The sequence below is a fragment of the Bipolaris sorokiniana genome (genome assembly GCF_000338995.1).
Source record: "Bipolaris sorokiniana ND90Pr unplaced genomic scaffold COCSAscaffold_5, whole genome shotgun sequence".
In the NCBI taxonomy this organism is placed as follows: Eukaryota; Fungi; Ascomycota; class Dothideomycetes; order Pleosporales; family Pleosporaceae; genus Bipolaris; species Bipolaris sorokiniana.
The window spans coordinates 205,097-229,012 of record NW_006911899.1 but is presented as its reverse complement, the minus strand read 5'-3'; the positions used below and the strand labels follow the sequence as shown (position 1 = coordinate 229,012).

The 23,916-nt window shown below is 52.0% G+C and overlaps 7 protein-coding genes across 7 annotated transcripts; 1 reads left to right on the top strand and 6 right to left on the bottom strand.

Moving 5' to 3' along the window:
- Nucleotides 1–303: 303 nt before the first annotated feature.
- On the bottom strand, nt 304–1,779 carry COCSADRAFT_35409 (uncharacterized protein). The gene is made up of 2 exons (XM_007700112.1): nt 1,140–1,779; nt 304–1,090 (listed from the first exon to the last, which is right to left on the bottom strand). Exons 1-2 carry the CDS (start codon nt 1,752–1,754, stop codon nt 359–361), a joined length of 1,347 nt encoding a protein of 448 aa, XP_007698302.1. The 5' UTR covers nt 1,755–1,779; the 3' UTR covers nt 304–358.
- Nucleotides 1,780–2,284: 505 nt separating this feature from the next.
- COCSADRAFT_35406 (uncharacterized protein) lies at nt 2,285–4,222 on the bottom strand. The gene is made up of 2 exons (XM_007700111.1): nt 3,269–4,222; nt 2,285–3,215 (listed from the first exon to the last, which is right to left on the bottom strand). The coding sequence occupies exons 1-2, from the start codon at nt 4,046–4,048 to the stop codon at nt 2,571–2,573; spliced, it is 1,425 nt and encodes a 474-aa protein (XP_007698301.1). The 5' UTR covers nt 4,049–4,222; the 3' UTR covers nt 2,285–2,570.
- Nucleotides 4,223–5,319: 1,097 nt separating this feature from the next.
- Nucleotides 5,320–7,274, bottom strand: COCSADRAFT_86501 (glycoside hydrolase family 43 protein; the record flags this gene model as incomplete). Its single annotated transcript, XM_007700336.1, has 6 exons — nt 5,320–5,449; nt 5,512–6,536; nt 6,607–6,860; nt 6,923–7,064; nt 7,147–7,151; nt 7,202–7,274. 6 exons carry the CDS (start codon nt 7,272–7,274, stop codon nt 5,320–5,322), a joined length of 1,629 nt encoding a protein of 542 aa, XP_007698526.1.
- A 241-nt stretch (nt 7,275–7,515) lies between these two features.
- COCSADRAFT_35403 (uncharacterized protein) lies at nt 7,516–9,996 on the bottom strand. The gene is made up of 4 exons (XM_007700110.1): nt 9,893–9,996; nt 8,882–9,837; nt 8,230–8,832; nt 7,516–8,179 (listed from the first exon to the last, which is right to left on the bottom strand). Exons 1-4 carry the CDS (start codon nt 9,927–9,929, stop codon nt 7,997–7,999), a joined length of 1,779 nt encoding a protein of 592 aa, XP_007698300.1. The 5' UTR covers nt 9,930–9,996; the 3' UTR covers nt 7,516–7,996.
- Nucleotides 9,997–10,109: 113 nt separating this feature from the next.
- On the bottom strand, nt 10,110–11,072 carry COCSADRAFT_180132 (uncharacterized protein). The gene is made up of 5 exons (XM_007700335.1): nt 10,938–11,072; nt 10,847–10,876; nt 10,546–10,787; nt 10,478–10,494; nt 10,110–10,401 (listed from the first exon to the last, which is right to left on the bottom strand). Exons 1-5 carry the CDS (start codon nt 11,016–11,018, stop codon nt 10,220–10,222), a joined length of 552 nt encoding a protein of 183 aa, XP_007698525.1. The 5' UTR covers nt 11,019–11,072; the 3' UTR covers nt 10,110–10,219.
- Nucleotides 11,073–11,261: 189 nt separating this feature from the next.
- On the top strand, nt 11,262–11,947 carry COCSADRAFT_86536 (uncharacterized protein; the record flags this gene model as incomplete). Its single annotated transcript, XM_007700334.1, has 2 exons — nt 11,262–11,709; nt 11,769–11,947. The coding sequence occupies 2 exons, from the start codon at nt 11,262–11,264 to the stop codon at nt 11,945–11,947; spliced, it is 627 nt and encodes a 208-aa protein (XP_007698524.1).
- A 194-nt stretch (nt 11,948–12,141) lies between these two features.
- COCSADRAFT_159006 (uncharacterized protein) lies at nt 12,142–14,402 on the bottom strand (the record flags this gene model as incomplete). The annotated part of the gene is made up of 2 exons (XM_007700333.1): nt 12,142–12,695; nt 12,773–14,402. 2 exons carry the CDS (start codon nt 14,400–14,402, stop codon nt 12,142–12,144), a joined length of 2,184 nt encoding a protein of 727 aa, XP_007698523.1.
- Nucleotides 14,403–23,916: the final 9,514 nt, after the last annotated feature.

The window sequence follows — 23,916 nt, the reverse complement described above, 5'->3', positions numbered from 1 at the left end:
AATTGGGTATGGAGCTGCAGTCTGGCTACACGAACTATAGACTACAATCCTTGCCGACGAAACTTTCCCAAATAAACCCTCGAGCGTGAGGATATTTTGAATTATTTCAGCAATCGTTATCAAAGCAGCTTCTCAATGCAAAGCTGTGGCGTGATTGACCTCGGCCACTACGGATGCCGGTGAGATCACACCCCGCGCGTGGTCACAAGGTTTCGCAGCTAACTAAGGACTTGATGAGACTTGGCAGCCAAGGAAGATGGCGTTTGCAAACCACACATGCGGTGCACCAAGCTGTCAGATCTAGGCAGAGATAAACGAGTCATGACCATTACATTAGAATTACACAATATATACAACACTAGTCGTCTCCACCGTAAATGCTAAGCACATCGGTCGAGTTCTTATACTCTGGCTCACAGAATTCCGTAAAGCCGCCAAAGCGAGTCTTCTTCTCTTGAATAAAGTCTTCAAATGCGGCCTTTGAGCAACTCTCCCCTGGTCCATCCCCGCAGGCCAATTGCTGCGGATCCTTGTTCACGAGTACCCGGAAATACTCACCTGCATCGAAACCATAGCTGTCACACGTCATCTTCTCGATGGCGAAGTTGGACAGGAAAGGCAGGATCCGTGATGAGCGCCAGACTCGGCCGTGGTTCGGCCTGTCAAGAGGCATTGTCGCGTTCGGGTTGTTGACTCCGGAGTAAGCGCTGTTGTTGAACAAGCCCATTGCTACAGCGACCGTGGGAGGCAGCTCGCGATGAGTGAAAGAGACGTAAAGATCTTGGTCGGCATCATCGGAGAGCAGCACGTTGGCAGAAGCGTTGAGCCAGGGGAATCCCAGAGTGCCAGCGAGCTCCTCGCTTGCATATCCACTGTTGTAAAAGTACATGATGTCGTTCATGTACTCGAACGAAAGCCACTCGTCTTGAGAGAAGAGATCAAGAGAGCAGAAAGGAGATGAGCCACGGATAACGGTTTCGTAGCCGCACAACTGCTGCATGCCGACAATGTCGCTGGCTGTGAAGTTGAAATTGGGCGCATAGTCATTCAAACGGCTTATAATGGGCTTGGTGTAGATCTTTTGGTATTCCTGGGTATGGAATTAGTCGCGATCATATAATTTGCGATGTTATACATACCGACGACTGATCACTACCATAAGAAGAGCTGTACTTGGGGCAGCCCTTGTAGGGTGTCAGAGAATCCGCACCTCTAGCAGCATCCTCGCGCACAGGGACGAGCTTTGTGCCGTTGCTATCAGCGACAAGGCCATCAATAAAGGAAGACGTGCTGAGCTCTGTCCTCTCGGCCGTCGACGTCCACACGCTCTTGGGGTCCTTGAAGGATGGGTATCGCAGGCGAACATCAACACCCAGCTTGTACGACTCAAGCCGGCCAATGGACGTCAGGTCCTCGAGCTCCTCATCAGTAATAGGCGATTGCCATCTGGCGAGAAATTCCAGCGGGCCTGCGCTGCGCCAATTGGCAGTGGTATTCTTCAGCTTGTCGGTAAAAGGCTCAATGTACTCCTCGTAATCAAAGTCGTTCGCGTAAATGGCGGCATGACGGATGAGGTATGACGCACGTGTGACATTGCATCCCTGGGGTGGTTTTGGGTCGCCCTGTGGATCCTCAAAGTATGGTGCAATGCCAGTCAGATGGCGCAAAGGATCAAAGGAGGACGAGGAGGAAGAGCCTGCGGATACGCCTAGCGCGTTGGCAGCGACGAGGAGCGACACAAGAGCCGACTGCATGGTGAAAGTGTGGCTGCGGTGCGAGCCGTACCTGGACAAACAGGTGAGGCTGGTGCCCTTTTAATGCTGCGCGCAACAGCGTAACGTGTCATTGTCATGTTGATCGGATTCAAAACCTGGCAGGGAAATTTGTTGTACTAATTGCCTGGCTTGCATACAATGACGATGTTTCCCAGGCACGGTCCGAGATAGTGGGGATGAGCTGGGGCCACAGGATCAGCAATGAAGTCACTGTTGGACGGGGCTCTCGGATAAGTTGTGTATCAGGTAGAATCACGTACACTACACCCATGGTCTGATTGGTATCAGACGCGTCTAATGTTTAATAGGGAGAACTAGTCGGTAATATCACGTGTAACATTGTTGATGGTTGGTAGACGTGCTAACTGCCATCACGTGCGAGCCTCTTACACAACACTACTTCATTGACCTCCGCCGCGACTCCATGCTTTGGATCTCTTCACAATATCGCCTTAGGCCAAGTCTTGCAGTTGTTCAAAAAACAAACAAACAAACAATAACAACATCTACGCTTGCAAAGTTAGTACGTGGCTAGCACCCGGCTGGTCAAGCCCCAACCCCACAGCTACGTCTCGACCGCCCCACGCACTGCCACTCTCCGTTTCTTCACATCGCCAAACGTCGCATGCAAGATCGGACTTGAAGTAGAAAGACAACGATATTGATATTCGCCTCTACTAGCGCAAAGCTAGGAGCACCAAAAACACTACCACCACCTCAAGAAGAAAACTACCTCTCTCTCTCTTCTATGTAGAAGACACACACCTCATACCACCCTTCCACTCACCAACCTATTTACATTACACCCGACCTCCTCTGCAGCGACCGCACCTTCTGCTCAAGAACATGACAATCATTCTCCTTGCGATGCAAATCCCTCATCAGCGCTTCCTTCTCACTCCGTAACGCCTGCATCTTTACCCCCACATCCTCCCGATAATTAGCATGTTCCTCCATCAGATTCTCCAACCTCTGAAAATCCCATTGGGTTGGAGCAGCAGCACCTGCACCCGCACCACCACCTGCTCGTAACCGCTGAAGCTCGGCCTCCTGAGAGCGAATCTTGGCCTCGAGATCCGTCACCGTGCCCTTCCAGGCCTGATGCGCCGTCGTGCGGTTGAGGTGGTCGATGCCGCCGTTCTGCGAGGCGCCGAGTTGCTGGACGAGATCGGAGTTGCGCTTTTCAAGCTCGAGCGCGCGCTGTTCGAGGGCCGCGATCTTGGCTGCAGTAAAAAGGTCTGTAGTGTCGCGCCTCTCGAGAAAGCTGGACATGCGCGGCCGGTTGGGGCTGATGCGGCCGGCGGGGGATTGCGCTTGGAGACGTTCTAGCTCTCGAGTCTTCTCGGCGAGCTTGCTGCGCACGATTTGCACGTTAAGGAGGTCTTCGTCGCGGAGTTTTTGGGTGGCTTCGAGTTCGCGGCGGGCTTTAGCGAGCATGCCCTATGGCTTGTTAGCAAGTAGGTATTGGATAGGGTTTTGGATGATGAACTTACTCGGATCTTGATGTTGTTCTCGACATCCTCGTCTCGGAGACTCCAGATGGCTTCGTGGCGCTTCCACCAGACCTTCTTCTCTTCTTCAAGCGCTTTCAGACGGTTCTTCATCTCCAGGAACTCCTCGGGGGTGACGGATGCAACAGGGTTGGCTTGTTCAATGTGAATGAGCTTGGACATGAGGGCCGCGAGCTGCGACTCGAGAGGGCCAGGGACGTGAGGTACTGGGGGAGGAGGCGCAGGCTTCTCATTCTCGATGCTCATCTTGCTCATCTTAAGCACAGGCGGTGGTACTGGTTGCTTTTTCAAAGAGTAGGTGTCGTCTTCCTCGCCGTCCAGCGTTGAGGATCTCGATGTGGCATCGTCATCCACAGGTCGTTGCTGTAGCCTCGGCTGGTTGTGGAACTGAAGGTTTGTCGTTTGAGGAGGCACATCATGGGCCTGGACTTGGGCTTGAACCTGCATCTTCTGTGCCATGAGGTTGGCGGGAGATCCAGCTTGGGGCCTGTTCCACGCAAGTGGTGCTGGGTTGTTCATCCTGGAAGGATAGTCTTGCTCATCATCGGAACCCAAGTCGGAGTAGGCATCTGAATCGTAGTTCGGGGGTTCAGCCTGCAACTGCGGCATTTGTGGCATTTGCTGCTGCTGAGGCATCGGGGGCATCGAGTTCATTTTGGGCGAGTGTACTGACAACGGCCGGGTTGCAGATTGTACAGAGGCGATGGAAACAATAGAAGGTGTGCGGTGAGGTGATGGCTTCGTGCGGTTTGGTGCCCACATATTGTGTCGGTACGAAAAACAAAGGTAATAAAATATATATGGTCGAAAGGGTGCTTTTGGTCGAACGGTTGTGCAGTGGCCTCCCAGAAGCTGACTGCTATTTACAACGCGAGCAAAAAATAAAGAATCGAATTAACGAATAAAAAACAAAATAGACACAAAAGACGAACCAGCGGAAAGCCGTTGAAGAGCGGTTTGAACCTTTTCGAAAATGTTCATTGCCTTGCCTGTGGGTTTGAATATATGTAGTCAGGTTGTTGCGGCCGTGTTGTGAAACCAGCCTGAGACGTAGGGCACCCGTACAGCCGGATATCTGTGACGGGGGAACGGGGTGGAAACTACAAGATAGCCGCTAACATGGCAAGCCTGACATTAAATTTCCCAGGTTGATCACCACGCCAAATGCGTATGCGCAAGCCTCAAGCTTGGCCTTTCCCATTGACTAGAGCGCGAACGGAAACAGAGAATCATAGTGGAAGGGGGAGTGCGCGTTTGGTTCATGGGCATAGTTGCGCTCCTTAAGCATCTAAATGTGCATGATTGCGCTTGCACATTTGTATGCACGAAATTGTCAAGGGAAAAAAAATCGCCTTGCATACATACTAACTATTAGGTTTTCTAATTGCCGTTGAAAAAAATATCATACTAGCCAAGAGAAAACCGTGCCGCTGTCAAGAAAAAAAACAATGTCAAAATCGCTTACCTGGTTGATGTTGTCCCTAAGGCACGAAAAAGGTGGCTAGTGCAACCTCACCCTTCTTTCCCCTCATGAGGCTGAAACCCCTCAAGCGTCACGCCCGTATCAACGCTCCTCTGGCGGCCCCCGCCCCAAAAAACGTGGAGTCCACCCTCATGCACCTGCTGCCTCAGCCAAGCATGCCAGGCACGACAAAAGAGATTGGGGATCAGCGCTCGGAGGCTTGGGTATAGCACAGCAAACTACACCTGCGTTTCTTTTTTACCCTTCCTCGTCCTTCGCGATGCCCGCGATGCGGAGATGCGGACGTATCGAGTAATAAGATCCTTGTTTGGCGGTGCCGAGTCGGGGAAAAAGGAGAGAGAAGGGGGGGTTGGGAAGGGGGTGGGAAAACGTGTTTGGTAGAGCGTATGTATGTAGACGGGAAAGCGGCATGTGGTTATCAGACAAGGGGGATTCAAGGATATGACTCGATGGAAGGATTTCTTTTGATCTTTTCAGGTATCTCAAGGGTGTGAAGCGTTTATCGCGAAGGAAAAAAGGGGATTCCTTCCATATGGATATATGGAGTAGCTCAAACATCGTACCGGTCCGAACTGTGGTGGACGGGTGTGTAGGTAAAGTAATCAAACTGCGCTACCTTCTCTGTGCCATTCATGTCCGATGCTGCGACGCCTACAAATGCGCCTGTAAAACTGCCGTGTCTGCCAAAGGTTAGCCAATCTGTCTTTCATCTCTAGACTGAATGAGGTAGACGAAAACTCACGCTTGATGACCACCACACTCGTCACTCAAGATCGACGCATCATACACTGGCCCAATATCCTTCAGTTCCTTCTCGCCCTCAAGCGCGTACTTGAACTGCAGCCGCGGGCCTCTGATACTAAGCGCCAACCTGACTTTGCCCTCCTGCGGAATCGAAACAGGCTCGGGAAACGGCATTTTGAGATTGCCATCAGGCCACGAAGCTTCTGAGCTCATGAGCAGCAACTCGCGTTTACCATCAGAATGTGCAGTGACGGTTAGATAGAAGAAGTTGAAGCGGCAGTAATATGCCGTTAATCCTGCAAACGTGCGCTCGTCGTCTGGAGCAAAGTCCACCACGGTCTCGGCATCGTAGGAGAAGTGCGTCTGACGGCGGGCGACGAGTGCTTGTTCGAACCAGGAGCCGATGGACTCTCGGCCTGTGAGCTGCAGCCCCGTTTTTGATAGGCGGAAGATGCGCTCGGGCTCGGGGGTGCGGAGCCATTGGAAATCCTTGTGCAGCGTGTCGGTGCTGGTGAAGTCGTAGTGTTGCGGGGACCAGTATGCTGTGTCATCGCGCTCTGCAGGTAGATCCACGTAGAGAGATGGCACAGGTCCGTTCTTCACGTACAGCCAGTCATCCTTGTCCCAGTAGGCCTCTTGAATCGCTGTCTCCCGTCCGAGCACGCAGCGACGCGCTTGCGTAGTTGGGCGTCCTGTCAGATGTACGATGTACGTCTTGCCGTCTGGCGTGTCGACGATGTCTCCGTGACCTGCTCGTTGCAGGGCAGCCAGCGGCGCATCTTTCGAAGTGATGATGTGCTTTTGCGGATGCAGTTCGTACGGACCCCATATATCACGCGATCGAGCAAGAGTGCAAGCATGGGTATATGCAGTGCCTCCCTCTGCAGTTAAAAGGTAGTACCAGCCGTTTCTCTTGTACAGATGGGGTCCTTCTGGAAGACCAAGATCTGAACCAGGGAAAATGGTCTTCCGGGGTCCAACAAGTTTTTCGGTTTTCTCGTCCCATTGTTGCATTCTGATGCCCTTGAATGTGGAACATGTAGCGTTAGCATTGTTTTCAGCGAGGACTTGTAAATTTGGGCGGAAGACTAACAGAAAAGAATTGTGGACGCCTCCGATGATCCTGAAGCATATTCATAAACCATTTCTTTCCATCGTCATCGTGGAACAGTGAGGGGTCAAATCCAGAAGAATTGACGTAAATAGGATCAGACCATGGGCCTTCGATCTTGTCGGCATGAACGATGTAATTGGGGTTGTCTTTGAATGAGCCATCCTTGCGCTTGACATCTGTGTATACAAGCCAGAATTTCTTGCCGTCATGGGTTAAACAGGGGGCCCATACACCTTTTTAGATGTGTTATTCCAGGCTCAATTAGGGGTAGTGAGGGTTGAGTGGAAAGACGTACCACAACTGTCCGGGTCACCGCGCATATCCAGCTGACTCTTTCTGGTCAACGGACGGGTAACGAGGTCCCAGTTGGCAAGGTCCTTTGAGTGGTGGATCTGTACGCCAGGAAACCATTCGAACGTCGAGGTGGCGATGTAGTACTAATACCGCCAATTCGTTTAGTGCATGCCCTGGTATAGTCCTGGAATGCATAGTCTTTGGATTGGATCTCGCACTTACTACACCATCTCGTTAGTTCATCGTACTTCCCAAAAAATCAATTAAGAGATTAGCATACCATCATCTCCAACCCTTAGTACCGACGGATCCGCATTGAACCCTGGCAGAATCGGATTCCTTACTAATGGCATCTTTGCTGTTGTACAAACACGCTATATCTTGCTTGCTTTTTTCTTGAATGCAGATGAGGACACCAGCTCTATTATCTATAGGTAAACTAAGAAACAAATTAGCCGGGCCGGAATTGGGGCACGCGGTGCTGCTCTTTTGCCGGCGCCTGTTTTGTTAGCACGTTATCGACGGTTTGGGCGGCTGACCCCGCATACGTACGGGACACAGACGGGGCAACGTAAACACAGGTCTCAAAAAGTTCTTGGCAATACTACATTCTTCATCTTCATTCGAAGACCCCCATGATACAGAGTGGATCTGATGGTTGTCCTTCGGAATACCGCATAGAGGAGTCCGTATTTGGTGATCGTGGTGGGGTAAGGTGAAGGTGGGGCAAAAGCTCAAGGCGTACATATGTAACAAGTGTACCATCAGAACGGTAAAGCCCTGTGTCAATCGACACGTATCATGGACCATATAATGAAGACGTGCACTTCAAAACACTGGTTTACCGCATCTGCATTACATTATCAACATCATAGCACCCGCCCACCAAGGAAACCATTGCGAAGACAGACTGGGTATCTTTGAAGGAATTGGTAAACCTGCTGCGTGCGACTCGGGGGCCATTCCAACCATTTAACAGCTCAAAAATCTACTTTATATTTTGCTTGCCGAAAGTATGGCAGATTGACCACTTCAGTCGTAGCATATTGACGACAAGATGTGTATAAACATCTACTTAGGCTTGGGCGCTCGAGACACCTTGATTGTTTTCTTCGGCTTCCTCCGAGTCTTGATGAGCCGGCGCATGGTTTGATGCCTTGTCGGTAGTGGGTGAAGCAACGACACCAGCAGGCAGAGAGAATCCTTCTCCTTCATCTGTGTCCAACTGCATCAGGAAAGTCTCCCAGATCTCGATGAGCTAGTGTAATAATTAGCAAGGTCCAGTATTGAGACGAAAGGCAAACATACCTCCTTTTGCGCTTCTACCGCACTCTCCAAGAACGTCTCCACTCCTGATTTGAAGTCTTCCACCTTTTCTCTCTCAAACCGCTCCAGTTCGCTGCGCATGAGTCGTCCCATGTCGTCGAAGAGCAGTCTCGCTTGATGCACCTTGCGCTCGGCATCGGCAACATCTGCGCTGAGTTGGTTCAAACGATCCTGCTGTGATCTACCCTGTCTCAGAAGCTTATCCTGAGTTGCCTTTCGCTTCTGCAGCTCTTGCTCAGCAGAATGCCATGAATGGTAGGATTTTTGTCGCTGCTGGAACGCGGTTTTGACCGAGCCAATCAAGCGAATATACTCGTCTATGACAATGCCCATGGTGAGAACATCCTGTTGGGCTTGACGTTCGTAGAGTTCACGGATACGGATCTGGATGTCGGATAGGCTGTCGAGGGGTCTAGACAGGGCAGGCGACAACTCGACAGCAGACAAGGAATGCAGGGAAGCCGAAAAATCACCACACGCTTCAGCCAGACCTTTTCGTTGGGAAACAACGGTGTCGGTTGCCTTAAGCAGAGCCTTGAGTTGAGCTTCGAGCGCATCGAGATAGACCCTCCGGTCATGGAACCACTAGAATAGCGTCAGTACCGAATGAGTGCAGGGGGCTGGGCAAACGTACATCGTCATGCTCAATAAACTTGCCAGAGCTACTGCCAAGCATGGAGCCGAACATGCCCTTGTTCTCTCCCAAACCGGGATCCTTGCGTTCCTTGTTCTTGATGTCCATATTGAAGGCCTCGCTCTCGAGGAACAGCTTCAGATCGCCATCATGTTGCAGCACAGGGTGTGCAGCCGACTTGTTTAGCATGCGCTCCAGAGCAGCACGGCGAGACTCGACAAAATCGGCGTCGAAGCGACCGACGGCTTGTTTTTCTGGGGGTGGAGGGATGATGACACCGGGGTTATTGTTGTGCAGCTGGTTGTAGAGCCAGAGGAAGTCGCGGTAGCGGCGAGAGACTGTAAACTCGGGGTTGCGATAGCCTTTGGATGTTGTCTTGGTCGTGACGGAGTACTCGGTGTGGGAGCTGGTGAGGTCGCCAACCTTGTGCGGGTCGCCCACAGAAATTGAAAATGAGGGCTTCGCCGCCTGTTCGACGCTGACGCTGGGCTGTGTCTGGCGCTGGGGCGCGGGGTGGGACGGAGCCTGGACGGGTGGAGGCAGCCGTGCCCCTTGTGAGGCGCGCAGCTGGTCCTGGTCGTTGTCATCAAGGTCGACCGAGTCCATCATGCCGCGCAATGAAGAAGAAGCTGATGCTGCCCCTGCTGGTCGGGTACCGCGAGCAGCAGCCTCTTTCTGGGGCGGTGCTGGGGGAGCAACGGGCTCGAGGCCAGGCGACGGTGTTGGTGCTCCCAGAGGGCCCAGCGGATCTTCGACGGCCTCCAGCTTGGTCGACTGCACGCCATGGGGCCGCCGCCGGGGGCCACGGCCTGCAGGAGAGCGCGGTGCAGAGGCAGTCGAAGGGGGGGTATCGACGGTGAGGGTAGTTGTGGTTGTAGACGAGGCGTCTGGGGGGGCATCGTCGTGGCCCAGCTGCTTGGAGGCACCGGGCGCAGGGCTGGATTGCGAGGGCACATCTAGAAAGCGTATCAGTAAGATGCCACGATTACGGGCAAGCGAGGAGATATGTACCGCCCCACGGAGAGTTTTCTGCGTCGCCCAGATCCATTGGCGCGGTGAGGAGATGTACGGGACAAAGGGCGGTGGTAGTGCGGGTTTGTGGTCGTATGGATGTAGTTGGATGGTGTCGCATCCGGCGATGACATATGTACAAGGCTCCACTAAGCACCAAATGGCCCAGCTCTTCCCTGCCTGTACTCTACCAACGTACATACTTAAGTTCTTTACACCCGCGTTGACACTAAACTTGTAATTGACCAAGATTCTATATACTACTAGTACATTCAGAAATTATGTTTCATCCTAGCTTTAATCGTCCCAAATACCTGTTCCATCCCCTCACATATTGGATCCGCCCAGACTCGCTTTCCCATGCTCGCAGGTATAGCAGACCTTTCCATCCTTCGAATCTAGCTTCATCGTCCCCATGGTCAGACCCATGCGCTTGCCCAGATGCACAACCCAGCTTTCCACAAAGATGGTCGAACCTACCGGCGCCGGCCTTACGTACGTGCAGTTGACTTTGGGCGTCAGTTAGTAAGGCTCTGATACGGACTTGGAAAACACGACGTGATGTCAAAGCATTTCAGCTCCCACACACAATGCAGCACTTACTGCCCGAATGTTAGCAAGACTCATCATCTGTTTGGCATTCAACAACCTACCGGTTTCGTGAAACATTACCACCATCCCAGAATCCCTCGCGCGCACACGGCAAAATAGTCAGCGACGTCGCGATGTCAAAGACCAATGCTACCGCGCCTCCATGAAGATTGCCTCCAATGTTGCAAAGTTCCTCTGGCACCACAAAGCTGAAGACTGTGCGCGCATCATGCGGATTCCCACTAGACGGCGTATACGTGACTGATTCCAGCTTGAGTATCTTGGCTACGATGGCATCATGGCCCTATATTACCACCCTATTAGAGCCCCCGACTTGGAATTATGGTCAAGGAATAAACATACATTATATTCGAAGCCATTAATCACGTCAAACTAGCATTGCGCGACGGTCATGTCAGCAAGACATGATGTAGGCGGATAGAGATGGACAAACCCATTGCTTGACTTTGTCAGTCGGCGAATCAGAAAAGTCGCCCCCAAACCTGGGACCTTTCTTTTTTTCTGAGTCACTCATGTTGTAGAGGAAAAGCTCTTGTGGAATATACGGGAAGGGGATCTGAGACGCCCCTAAGGAGGCGGGTAGGCATACATATGATACAGATAGGCGGACCTCGGTATCTGTGAAATACGACGCTAAACCGCTTTAGGTATCAACATAAGAAATTCCATGTAATAGTTTACGACTCGACTTGTTGTCTCCAATTCAGCGCACCAAGACCACCTACTCGCCGCCACAAATTAGATATCGTATCTAGTCATGGATCCCTCTATTCTCTTCCGCCAGCTCCTCCGCATGCCCGCCGCCCATCGCAATGCCCTTCTACAACCCACACGCCCACACATGCGCGCATTCGCAGCCTACACACAACCCCTCCCCCAACCCCGCTACTTATCCGTTCCACGCATCGTTCAGCCCAGCTTCTGGGCTTCGTTGATTCCCAAGCCATTGAAAACACGCGCCGAAACACCCCGCTCCAAAGAATGGAACCCCGCCACACCCTACATTATTCTCGGCCTCCTCGTCGGCAGCCAAGCCATCCAGATCTTATGGCTGAAACAGGAGCGTAACCACGACTTGCGCAGGGCAGAAGCTAAGATTGGGATCTTGCGTGAGGTCATTGAGAGGGTGCAAAGGGGTGAGAAGGTGGATGTTGAGGGGGCTTTGGGTACGGGTAATGCAGTGGAAGAGCGGGAGTGGAAACAGGGTGAGTTTTTCTCCTCGTATTTTGGTTGATTTGGGATGGAATACTGACGTGTAGAATAGTCTTGAAAGATATACAAGATGAGGAAGCGCTGTTTCAGAGCAAGAAGAAGAGAAGAGCTATGAGGGAGGCAGCGTTACAGGAAGAGGCTGTAGAGAAGAAGACGGGTCAAGAAAGTACAAAGAGTCAGGATCCTGTGAAGATGCAAGTGGAAAGTGTGGGTGGAGTTAAATTCTACTGAAAAAAAAAGCAATGGGGTATTCGTCTCTTGAAAGAAAGAAGAAGACAAAACATCATCGCATGGGGTATCTCGAAGAATGAAATCCCCAAAGGCTTCGGAACCAGCCGCCAGCCAGAGATGTGAAAAACGCTAAAGTGAGAACTGAAAGAGAAGAGAAAAGAAAAGCAAGAAAGAGCATCTCAGCAGCACTCCCGTTACTCAGAATCCTCAGAATCCTCCGAATCTTCCGAGTCCTCAGAACCTTCAGAACCCTCAAGCTCCTCAAGCTCCTCAGGCACCTGGGGCACCTCAGGCTTATCAGGAATCACAACACCCATCTCCTTCAACTTCCTCAATTTTTGCCCCCTCTTATTATTCCCTGCATTGTTCGAGTTCTTGGTAAACGCCCTCGCCTCAGGGTTATCGCACAGCAGCCGCAGCGTGATACCACCTCTCAACGCATCATCCACTGTCGCCTTCTTCTGCTGCAGCACCGTACAAATACGAGTGAGTCTCCTCTCCAGACACTTCTCGCCCACATCAACAAGCTTTCCCCGCTTGGCTTTCTTGTGGTAAACAAGCGACCTGTTCCATCCAATCTCGTGCACAGCAATGGCGCAGTCAAAGATGTGGTGCGCCAAGGCTTCGAGGTCCAAGGGGTCATGGGCTAAACGTTCCGCGATGCGGCGGCGGTGGACTGACACCAAGCTGTCGTCTATATTCGAGATATCGATAATGGCTTCGTAGATGTAGCGGACCCAGTAATCACCTGGGGGCGTACTAGTTAGACTTCCGCGTGGGGAAGGGGGGAGAGCAGGAGGGGGCCAGGGTGAAGAGTCGACTTACGTCCGAATTGCTTTACCCGCGAAACATCTGGTGCTTGATTCTTGACCATTCCGCGTGAGCGTTTGCGGTAGCGCTTTGCAGCTTCTCCTGTGGTGAAGTGGTTGCTAAATGCGGGATATATCGGTCTGGGTCCGTTTGGATTAAGGGGGAGAATGCGGTCGTTGATGAGTGGGATGTAGGTTTGTGCCGTTAGCAGTACATTGTTGGCATTGCTCAACATGGGTGCGGGTACAGGAGGCGCAGTGGTGCCGGTGGAGGTGTTGGTTGCAACAACAGGTGGAGGTACTGTATAAGCAGTGGCAGCAGGAAGAGCAGGAGCAGCCATAGTAGTAGGAAGGAAATCAGCGGATGCAGAAACTGGAGCCGAAGCTGTATTTCGCCTTGATGCGGGAACGGATGCTGGAGCTCGATTTCGCCTTGGTGCAGGAACAGATGCTGATGCTGGATTCCGCCTTGGCGCGGAGACGGATGCTGGGGCTGGAATCGTAGGAGCAGGTCCAGACCGCTGGAAACACTGACTGTTCATGAACTGTTGGTAAATAGCATCCATACCTGGTTGCCCGAGGTTGTCTGCATGTGGTGGTGGGTTTCCTGGCCGGACAGGGTTGACTGGACCGGCTTCCTCGACATGGACATAGTCGAATACATTGCTTCCCTCGCTGTGGGGAGTCGCCTGCGACGCATGCTCGCTGTCCAAGAAAGTGTATGGAACCGCCTGCGTGCCATATCCGCTCACATTCGCAACCTGGTCAAAGTTGTTTCGTGGTTGTGCCGAAATATCGTTCCTGTCGTTCTGAACAAAGACGAAGTCGTTTGCGTGTGGCGAGACCTCATTCTTCACTTGATAGCCGACATTGTAGTTCTGTGGCAGTGTCGGGGCCTCGTTCCTGATGTTCTGGCCACCACCATAGTTCTGTGGACCTACCGAGAACCCATTCTGACCATTCTGGATAAAGCCATAGGGATCAGGCGCAGTCGAGGATCCGTTGTAGGCGTTCTGTTCACTGCCATGGAGGTTGGTCATGACACCGCCGCCATTCGACTGCAGCCCTTGAACCGGCTGAAGCGATGCCTGAATGTCCAAGTTGTTTGCAGCGGGCAGAAATCCGCTGTTCTGGAAATCGAATCCATCTTCGCCGAGAAAGTTGAAAGGCTCACTCAAGGTAGTGTCGAGACCGTTGGAGTTGAATTTCACATTGAGCCCTGCACTTCCTCCTCTTCCTCTTCCATTATCAATCGGAGCTGGTACGAATTTGGTAAAGAAATTGGGAAAATCGGATAGGTCGCCAGAACCCATACCCAGCAGTGCTGCATTTTCTGGCTGCGACCACGTACCGGATGCCTCCGGTGAATACTTAGCAGGAGCAGAAACAGTGGGAATAGGGATAGGAGTTGGAGCAGAACCAGGAGCAGGCGTAGTAGGAACCTCGATCACCTCCCGAAACTCATCCCGCACAGGCTGAAGCAAGCTCTCTAGTGTATCCGCAGGAAGGTCAAAAAAGGCATCAAAATCCGCATCCAGCAGGCGATGATTCTCTTCTGACAAGTTGAAAGACTCGGGAGTCGCCTGCGACACCCCTGCAGCGTACTGTGGCTCACCAGGGGCAGCAGTGGCACGACGTGACGCCATTCCTTCTCTCTCCTCTTCTATATTCAAGTAAAAGAAGCAGACGCAGGGGGCTACTAGATCCCTCGTTCACAAAAAGCGTTCAAACGACGGTTCCAGCCCGTACAAAGCGTAGAATATTGCTGTTGAAAAAGAAAGAAAAGAAGAGTTGACGAACCGGCCGTCTGCAAAGAAGAGAAAGAACTGCAAACTCAGAAAGTAGAGTACAGAAGATAGAGGAAGAAGGAAGACTGACGAGCAAAAGAAGAAGTAGAAAAGCAGACAGCGAGGTCCAAGATAACTGCAGCAAAAAAAAACCCCCCTTCAGCCTCCTCACCACATCACCACAATAATCCCCATTGTCCAGCAACACCCACCTCATATTGTCTCAACAGACAAACAATCATACCCCACTTTTCCCCCATCTTCTATTCTCCTGCTCAAAGCTATTATGCCTTGATAGCGATCGACGTAATCGGTGCGTTTAGGTTATTGTGCGGGCGGTGTGGGTGCGGTGAGGAGTGAGTGAGCGAGTGAGGAGGTAGAGGGCACGGTTGGGGAAAGGCAATGTGGGTCTGCACGCAACTGAGTAGGGTTGCTGGTGGGATGGGGTGAACTGGGTAAAGGATGAATGATTGCAATTGAGAAATTTCGTATTGTTGTGCGTGAGATTATGCTGGGGGGGAGAGCACGTGGTAGGGCACATGGTCGGGAGTTACAGCAGTGGGCTGCAGTAAAAAGACATAGCATAGGCATCAATGTAAATACAAATGCTTTACATACACACTTGTGCTGAACACATTTGCGTATAGACAGGTCAGATATAGAATAGAAGTAACAGCACAAGCATAGATGTATTCAAACGATTTCAGAAAAGAAAGTCTTACGTCTACACATAGCCGTGACCTACATCGAATCAAACACAAGTACGAGTCACAAGGACACAAGCAATCCACATATTCAAACTCATCAATAATCCCAAAAAAAACAGTCTTGCAATAATTACGCCAGTAAGGCTCAGCCTACGTACATCATGGGACTTTACCACCCCCACCCAAAGAATAACCAAACAACAACAGAACAAAAGACTACAAACGGCTCGTAATACACATTAGGGGTCTTTCTCTCTCTCTTTTCCCACCACAACCGACGACGACAACGACGAACGAACTCGAGTCTACACCGGAAACCAAAACAAAAAACAACCAGAGTTCATATGCGGCATTGACAGGTTTGAGAAAAAGGGAGTTGCGCGCAATGCAAACAGGAAGGGGGGCAGTCGGTACATGACAATATGTATATTAACCGAAAGGTAAAAAAAAATCCAAATAGTCAAGCTGGCCCTTCTGCATTTTCTCATCCGCCAACAAGCCCAGCAGCGTGTAGTACTCAAACCAAAAAAAAGATTTGCGCAATCATCACGTGATCAAAACAGACATGACAGTTTCGCAAATTAGAGAGAAAGCAAAATGGTATAGAACAGGGAAAGCCCCTTCTCCGCAGTACACCTAAGGGGTGATGATGATGATGGAGAAGAAGGAAATACTGCAGCCCAGTTTGACGCCAGACGGGATGTCCAGGAACATTTCCAAACCCGCAAGTAGATGGGATAGAAAAGAAAAAGAAGAAGAAAAAAACAAGAGTCTTTCATGCAAGTCCTATGCGTGACTTTTTTTTGCGGGGGGTATCAATGAGTTTGTGGGGCAGACGGGGTAACGGGGGATGTAGACTTCATGGGCTTCGCATCCTTGACGTCTTTGGCATCCTTGACACCTTTGACATCATTGACGCTGTCATCGTCATCATCGCTGTCGTCCATGTCCACGTTATTCCTCCACTGTGAGAGGGACTCGTTCAATGTAGTCTTGTCGTTCGTAGGCGTGCGCTCAAAGTCGAAGCGGTCGCTCAGGCGGTAGGCCTTGTTGGTGGTCTCCCAGTGGCTTCGGAGGGCATCCAATTCGGATGCGAGGCTGTCGAGAGCCATGGAGTTGCGGGTAGCAGCAGATTCGGGGCGGGGAATAGCTTCTGGCGTACTGGAACCATCGTTGTGACTGTACAGCGACTCACCCGAGGCGACGCTGTCATGTCCGCGGTGGCGTGCGTGCTCAGAACGAGTAGCGTCACCTGGAGCCTGCGATTGACGGCGGTAGTTGTCAACCGATGTTTCGAACTGGTCCAAGAACATTTGCACCCTGCTTTCGGCTTCCCGTGCACGCTCTTCGACCTGCGCATGCTGGCTGCGGAGCGCTTCAAGGTCGGCCTGGAATTGGGATGCCTGGCCCTCGGCTTGCTTTGTGGCAGCTGCTGCCTTCTCAGCTTCGGCGCGGGCAGAGGCCAACTCAGTTTGTAGTTGAGAAAGCTGGCTCTCGAAGCGGGCAACAGTAGTATCCATCTTCTCCTGCGTCTTTGATAGTTCTGAGCGGAGTGCGGTACGTTCTGCCTCCAGTTCGGCGGTGTCTGTTCGAGCAGGGCTGCGCGCTTCCCGCTTCTTTTGAGCTAGCTCCTCTTCAAGCTTAGAGTTGGCGCTCTTGTAGCGGTCGAGCTCCTGCTTCATCTTGGTGAGCATCTTCTCGGTACCTCGGAGGTATTTGACAGCAGCTTGGTGGTCGTTGTGCAGCGCCTGCAGCTTCTCTTCCCATTCCTTGCTGACCTCGTGCTCACGCTCCTCGAATACGGCACGTAACTCTTCGTGTGCCTTGTTCATGGCGTCGACCTGTTGTTCGAGTTCACGAACTCGGTTCAACTCTGGCGTGCCAAACCTGGAGCTGGGGCTGTCCAAAACCTTTGAGCGACGGGCGTCTACAGGATTGACACCCCTTTCTTCGAGAAGGTTACGAAGTGTCTTGAGCTGCACCTCGAATGCGTTGCTCTCAAGGCGCAGTCGCTCATGCTGCTGATGAAGCTCAATCTTCTCAGTCTCGGAGAGTTGTACATCTCGCATGGCCTGTTGCAGCTGTTTGCGGATGCTGAGTCCCTCGCGGCTGGACTGTTCTTGATAAGCCTCTAGACCAGCAATGCGTTCCTCTGCTCGGCGGAGCTTCTCTGAAGCCTGGTCGGCTGCCGTCTGGTTCTTGCGAGCCATCAAGGTTGCGGTTTCGAGCTGCTGTTTCAGCACAGTGACTCGCTCATCGGCGTTTGTACCGTCCTGTTCAGATCGCTCAGTCATGCTCTGCAGACCTGAGAAAACAGTGGCGCGGTGGATGCGTGCTTCCTCTGCGTGACTTTCTGCAAGCTCCTCTGCATCGCGAAGCTTTTGTTGAATAGTTTCCAGCTCGGTCGCACGTGCTTCATGTTCGCTGCGCAATTGAGCAAACTTCTGACGAAGGGCGTCGCTCTGCTGCCGCTCCTCGCTGAGCTTCTTCTCCAACAACGTTGCCTTCTCGGTGGACGCGAGAGCAGCGTCGCGCAAGGATTGGATAATGGCAGTTTGGGCCTTTGATTCTTCAGAGGCTTTCTCAAATTTGGTGCTCAATTCTTGGTTGTCAATGGCTAGAAGCTTGGCTGACGACTCTGACTCTGCGGCACTCGTGGAGACCTCTCTTGCAATTCGCTCGGCTTCGTGAAGCTCGGCACGCAGGTGCTCAGACTCAGCAGTAGCCTTTTGTCGCGTTGAATCCAGCTCATTCACGCGTTTCTGTGCCGCTTCTGCCGTCTCTTCTGCCAGCTGTCGTGCTTTGCTTTCGGCCTCGATTTGACGCGTCAACTGCTCGACCCTGGTAGTCAGTTCAGTCTGAGCTGCTATGGAAGCAGCTAGCCGGCGGTTGGCGTCTTGAAGGCGATCAGCATCAGGCGTACTGACGTTCCGGGGTCCATCAGGCTGTGGTGTCCCGTGTCTGCTACTGCCTCCATGAGCAGCCAATTTGGTTTTGGCGTATATAGCCTCACCCACGGCTGCGTCTCGCTGTCTTTCTACTTCAGCAATTCTCCTTGCCGCGTCCTCGCCCTGGGTCTTGATCGAGGCCTGCACACGTTCCAGTTCAGTTTTCATCTTTAGAAGCGCTTCCAGTAATGGCTTATCCTCGTCCCTGAATGAGTCGGCGGATCGTTCGTCAAAGACAGGGCTTGTCGAAGTACCGGCATTGTAGCCTGCTCTGCGCGCCAGGGCAAGTTCTGAGGCGTACCATGCATTGCGACTTTTGAGATGCTCGAGTTCTCGAGCCAGCTCGTTGTTGCGCTGATCAGTCACTGGCGATGCATTCTTTGCGCTGTCATTGCGCAGGTGCTGGACTTCTTTGACTGGACCACGATGTTGCTGAGAATCTATTGACGGCCTGGTTGACTGATCTATGCTCTCCTGGGAAGCTTGTTGCTGGTGCGATCTAGATGTGTTTCGTGAAACCGTGCTGGCAGACCGTACGGTGTCCATCGACTGCTTGGGTGTTCGTCGGCCGCCAACAGCATCGGAAGATTTCCGCTCCATGTCGCTCGCAAGTGGACTATCCCGCGTTCCTTGCGATACATTTTCTCTATTAACAGCAGCTGCAGCCCCTATGTCGAGAGGAGGACCATAGCCACGCTCATTCTTGGTAGGGGTCCTACTCCTAGCCTTGGCACCGTTCTCTCGTGGCTGTGGCGGTTGCTGAAGTGGTGGCGGGCCTGGCTGCTGACTGGCTGCGCGTGGCAGCCTTGATCCTGCGGACATGGATCCGTTTGTCATGTTGTCTGGAGAAGAGGAAAGTTGCGAGGCGGCCATTATGCTTTCCCGGACAGGGGGTGATCCAACTTTAGGGGGTATAATTCCTTTTTCACCGCCGCTCATTTTTCGTTGAGTGGTTGGTGCCTGTTGCTGCTGGGGTGGAGGGGGAGCGCTCTCATTGGGCGGATATCTAATCTTCGAAGTGTCCAGGATGTAGCTGAGACTGAGCTCGTTCTTATCGCTGATGGACGAACTAGGCTCGCCAGCGAGAACAACAATGTGTTTTCCGAATGAAGTCATACTGTGACCAGATCGAGCTGAGGGAGAATGCCCCATGTTTTGAAACATGTACCAGCGGCGCGACGAAATGCGAAAGGCGGCAAGGTCACCCAGGTCAACGCCTTCTTGGGTGCGCCCGCCAAAGATATACATTGTGTCGTTGACCAGGGCGGCAGAATGGCCTTCACGAGCGACGGGGATGTAGCCAATGCAATCAAGTTCAGTCCAGGCGTTGGTGCGTGGGTTGTATGTCCAGACATCATTGAACCAGGTAATACCGTCTGTGCCACCGAAACTGGGATGAGTTAGCAGACAAGATTATGCGCACTCAATAGGCGCGATACGTACAGGTAGAGTTGATCGTTCCATGTAACGACGGAGTGATTTGTACGAGCTTGTGGGGATGAGCCCTGGGGAGACGTCTGTTCCTTGGAGTTTGGCAGCAAGACTTCCCAACGGCTTGCAGACGACTGCAGCGAGTTGAGATCAAAGGCGACGAGATCATTGAAGAAGAAGCCCTCGACCTGACCTCCAAAAATGTATATCTTGGAGCCAAGGATGTTCAACGTGTGTCCGTAACGGCCAGTAGGGCGGGGACCTTGGGGTAGTGCACGCGACCAGTGTTTGGTTGCTAGGGCGTTGTCAGCTAGGAGGTAAGAACAAACATGGAGGAACACAAACAGGTGTTTAGGAGATAGAGAGTGTCGTCAAGGTCGTCGTTGTCGGCCAGCTTGGTGTCACCTCCAAACACAATAAACGCGTTGCCAACCAGCAAGCTAGCGTGGCCGACACGCGGTCCAGGGCCGTCTCCGGTAGTGGAAATGGGATAACATGTCATGCTGCCGTTTCCCATTTCCGTCAGCCACAAATCGCCCTTGACCGTCGCGCCGCCCACGAGTCCTCCCATGAGATAGATGGTGCCATCTTTCGAGGCGGTGGAATTGATGGCGGCGCCGTATCGAGGAAAGGGATTGCCGGCGGTGAAGTTGAGGCGGCGCGACGACCATGGGTAGGGTGATTCCGAGGCATTGCTGCCGACGAGTCTGTTGTTTGCATTCTGGGGCAGTCAGTAGGCGCACAAATGGAGAGGGAGCGGACCTGGGCGGACCTGGGCATTGGGGTCCGTCTTCTCACGGAGGGTCTTTTGCTCTGGCGTCGAGGCGTTGACAGAGCCCTGAAGGGAACTCAATGAGTTGTTGACACTGCCGCTAGGGGTCGTCGTAGGGCCCTGGGGGCCGCCACGGGGCTTTTCAGCGTCGCGAGCAGTGGCTCCATTGGGCGCGGATGGCTGTTGCGATGGGCCATGAGCAGATGTGATGTCCCTAGTGGCTGGCGGGAGCGCGGTGGTGGCCTGCTGTTGCTGCTGCTTGTTCTTCTTGCCGAAGAGAAAGGACATGGCGGCGTGAGTGCTGCGAGAGCGGAGTTGCAATGGCAGCCCGGGGCCTATCGCGCACGCATTCGGGTTGCGAAGACGGTGGGTGTGGTGGGCGGCGTGGTGGACGCTGGGGGGGAGGTGGATAGGTGTCTAGGCGGAGAGACAGACGGGGCGCGCGCACATGTCGTCTGTAAGGGCGTTTGGGGGAGCGGTGGTGTGGTGATGCAGCAGAGGAAGAGGAAGAGGAGAGGAGATGGGCAGGGAGCGTGTACGGCGCACAGCACAGCACAGGGCTGACGTCTGATTTGACTAGATTTGATTTGAGCAGCACTCAGCCAACGAGGAGCGAAACGCGACAACGGTCGGGTGCTGCGTGTACGCCGCAATAGCCTCGTCTCCCTGGCCTTACTCCCAGAGCCCGCCCTGGCCACCCTGGTTGTTCTGATCGCATGGCGCACCGCGCCCCCTGAGAAGCGTCCGCGCGCCGATCGCTCTCCCGACAAGGCTAGCCAGTGTGATGCCCACTGCCATTGGTTGCTTCATCAACCACGCTCTGTATCTAAGAACCAGGGCCGTCAGCTGCGCGAGCAAGTTGCCGTACCCTACCTACTACTAGCACGTAGCAATGCCGACATATGTATGCACTCGATGGTTCTCCGCCCGACCGTGCCGCCGCCGTCCCTCAGTACCGGTGTGTGGTACTCTAATGATGATGATGCACTTCACCGCCATGCCGCCTTGGGACTGGCGCCTTGGCTCTCTTTGGCTTACAGGTTCGAGTGGGTACATGTGCACATATATAGCCAACGCCGTTGAACTGTACTAATACTCCGGGCGACATTGTTTATCCAGACGTCTTCCTTGCTTTCAAGCCCTATCTAGTGTCATTTCAATATGTCTTTTTTGCTGAGCGCAGGGGCGAGATACCGCTTGTCTTCAATGATCCTGGGCCGCCAAGTCCCTTTGGTTTTTATTTATGGAGAGAATACCGGATACCTGCGCTCTAAGAACTGGCCATTGCGCATTCGGCAAGATGACAATATGGTCTGACGTTAGGACGTGATGGAAAAACACCGCCGCATGCTAATGTACTCAGCCTACACATAAAACTAAACTAAAAACTAAAAAAAAGAGGGGCGCTACACATGTTGCATAAAACTTACATGAACTTACGCTAGGTGTAAAGGCAGCCGCATAGTAAGTAAGCAGCAAGTGCATACGACGGACTAACGTTCGCTCAAATACATATATCTGAATATGAATGCTCTTCTTTAGAACAAGGACTTGATTGCAACGTCGGCTGTATGCTAATTGTCCGATCTATGACGAGTTATTACGAGTAGTTACCTCCTGAACTAGCGCCAAAACACGTGACCGCAACCACCGTGTTCCTTCCACCTGCTTTGATCTCAAGCATGACGATACATCTTTTCAATCAAACATCACACAGATGCATTACCAATCAGAAAGAATTAAAAATCATCACAAATTATAGCATGAGCATACCGTCACCAAGCTATTCCTTCCATTGATTTTTCAACGCAAAGGATTTAGATACATGCAGTAATAATCAAAATAATAGACCTATCACCCTGCATCAGCCACACCGACTTTTCAAATCCCACAAGCCCCATTAATAAACTTTTCTTCGTCCGTCCGTAGTTCAACGTGCCATGTCGAAGATTTTTGTCCATTTCGAAGCCGATTTCCGTGGTCGAATTTGGTGTCGCAGAGTAACAAAGCGCCGAGGTTGACAGGTCGAGAAGAAAGGAGAAAGAGCGAGTCACTCTTCCCCCCTCTTTCCCATCGTTCCCTCGTCATGTGTAGGAATAGTCGTCGGAAGAATGGTAACAACCGCCAGTCCCCCCCCCCCTCTCTCTCTCACGCAACTAGGCAAGACTGCTTAAGAGATGGTGCATCCGGGGCCTGTAACAACACCGCGGGAAATGGTGCAGCCCGGTCCGGTAACGACGCCACGGCGGGAGATGGTGCAACCGTGTCCAGTAACAACGCTTGCCATTTTGATTTGGTTGGAGAAAAAAGAGTTTCTTGGGTAAGGATAGAGTTGGAGCGAGAGTAATTCAAGTGATTGCAGGACTGATGACTTGTGCGGTGATGAAGTTGGACTCGAAGGATTCGAAGAACTTATATGTTTTTTTTAAGTCTGGACAGAGATCGGACGTCATGGGAAGAGAAAGAAGGGGTTTCCTTTGTGGGATAGAATTGTTCATTATCGGTGTGTTCTAGATTTTCTTTCTGGTTGCTGCAGTGTAGACATTGAGAAAGGGTGGTGGTTGCGTCCTGTTGTGTTACTATTGTTCTTGGGTTCGGTTCACGGAGGTGCTCTCTTCCTTGTCATTGTCGGAAGACCCACCCAGCCTTGACAGCTCTCTCATGGCACAACTATCGAAAGTTTAGTCTCGTTCGACAAATAATCAAGGCGGCCATGTGACGGACTCGATGTAATTAGAATCTATTGGTTAGCACTGTTCGCATGCACATAACGAAGGATAGCTATGTGTTTAGCATAGTATTTTTCTAAAAAGGGTAAGTTCGTATCCAGAGGGGGCCCGAATAGTATAGTAGTATGGGGCTGTGGCTTGAAAATCCACTGCTATTGTTCTCGAAGGACAGGCCCGCGGGGTCTTGGCAGCCAAAGTGGTTCGGGAACAGGTAAGCATGCAGCAAGAACAATCAAGCTCAAAACCTGTATGCAGCTATCTGTGATACACTCGCTTGCAGAATCGGCTTCCGTTATAGCTAGCTTCTGCTTGTATCTGGTGGGCTGTCATGTGGTCTACTGGGATATGGTACCCCTCTATCTCCTGAAAACTCATGTTATGACAGGTGCGAGTCAGTCATCGTTCTCACTCGATTTTGTGCATTGCAAGATAGTCTTCTACTAACTCTATATATCAGCTATACCGCAACACGCTAAGTACACTGTGCAATTATGCGCCCTTAAATGAACCGGCGAGACGACCAAAATGTAGTAGCCTTAGTGGTATAGAACCGTTTTGCAAAATCTTAATGTTCGCAATTCGGAAACCTCGATCACTTTCTCCCTCTCACTTTTGAAACATCAATACACCGAAGGTATATCTCTCTGGCAGCCCATCGATTGTTATTATATAGTCTTTTCTGCTCTCTTCTACGAACTTCATCCTACGTGAAAGTGTAGTACCGTCGCACGGTGAAATACATGGATGAGAATCTCTGAGAATTCTGGGGAGAGTTAATTGATTTTC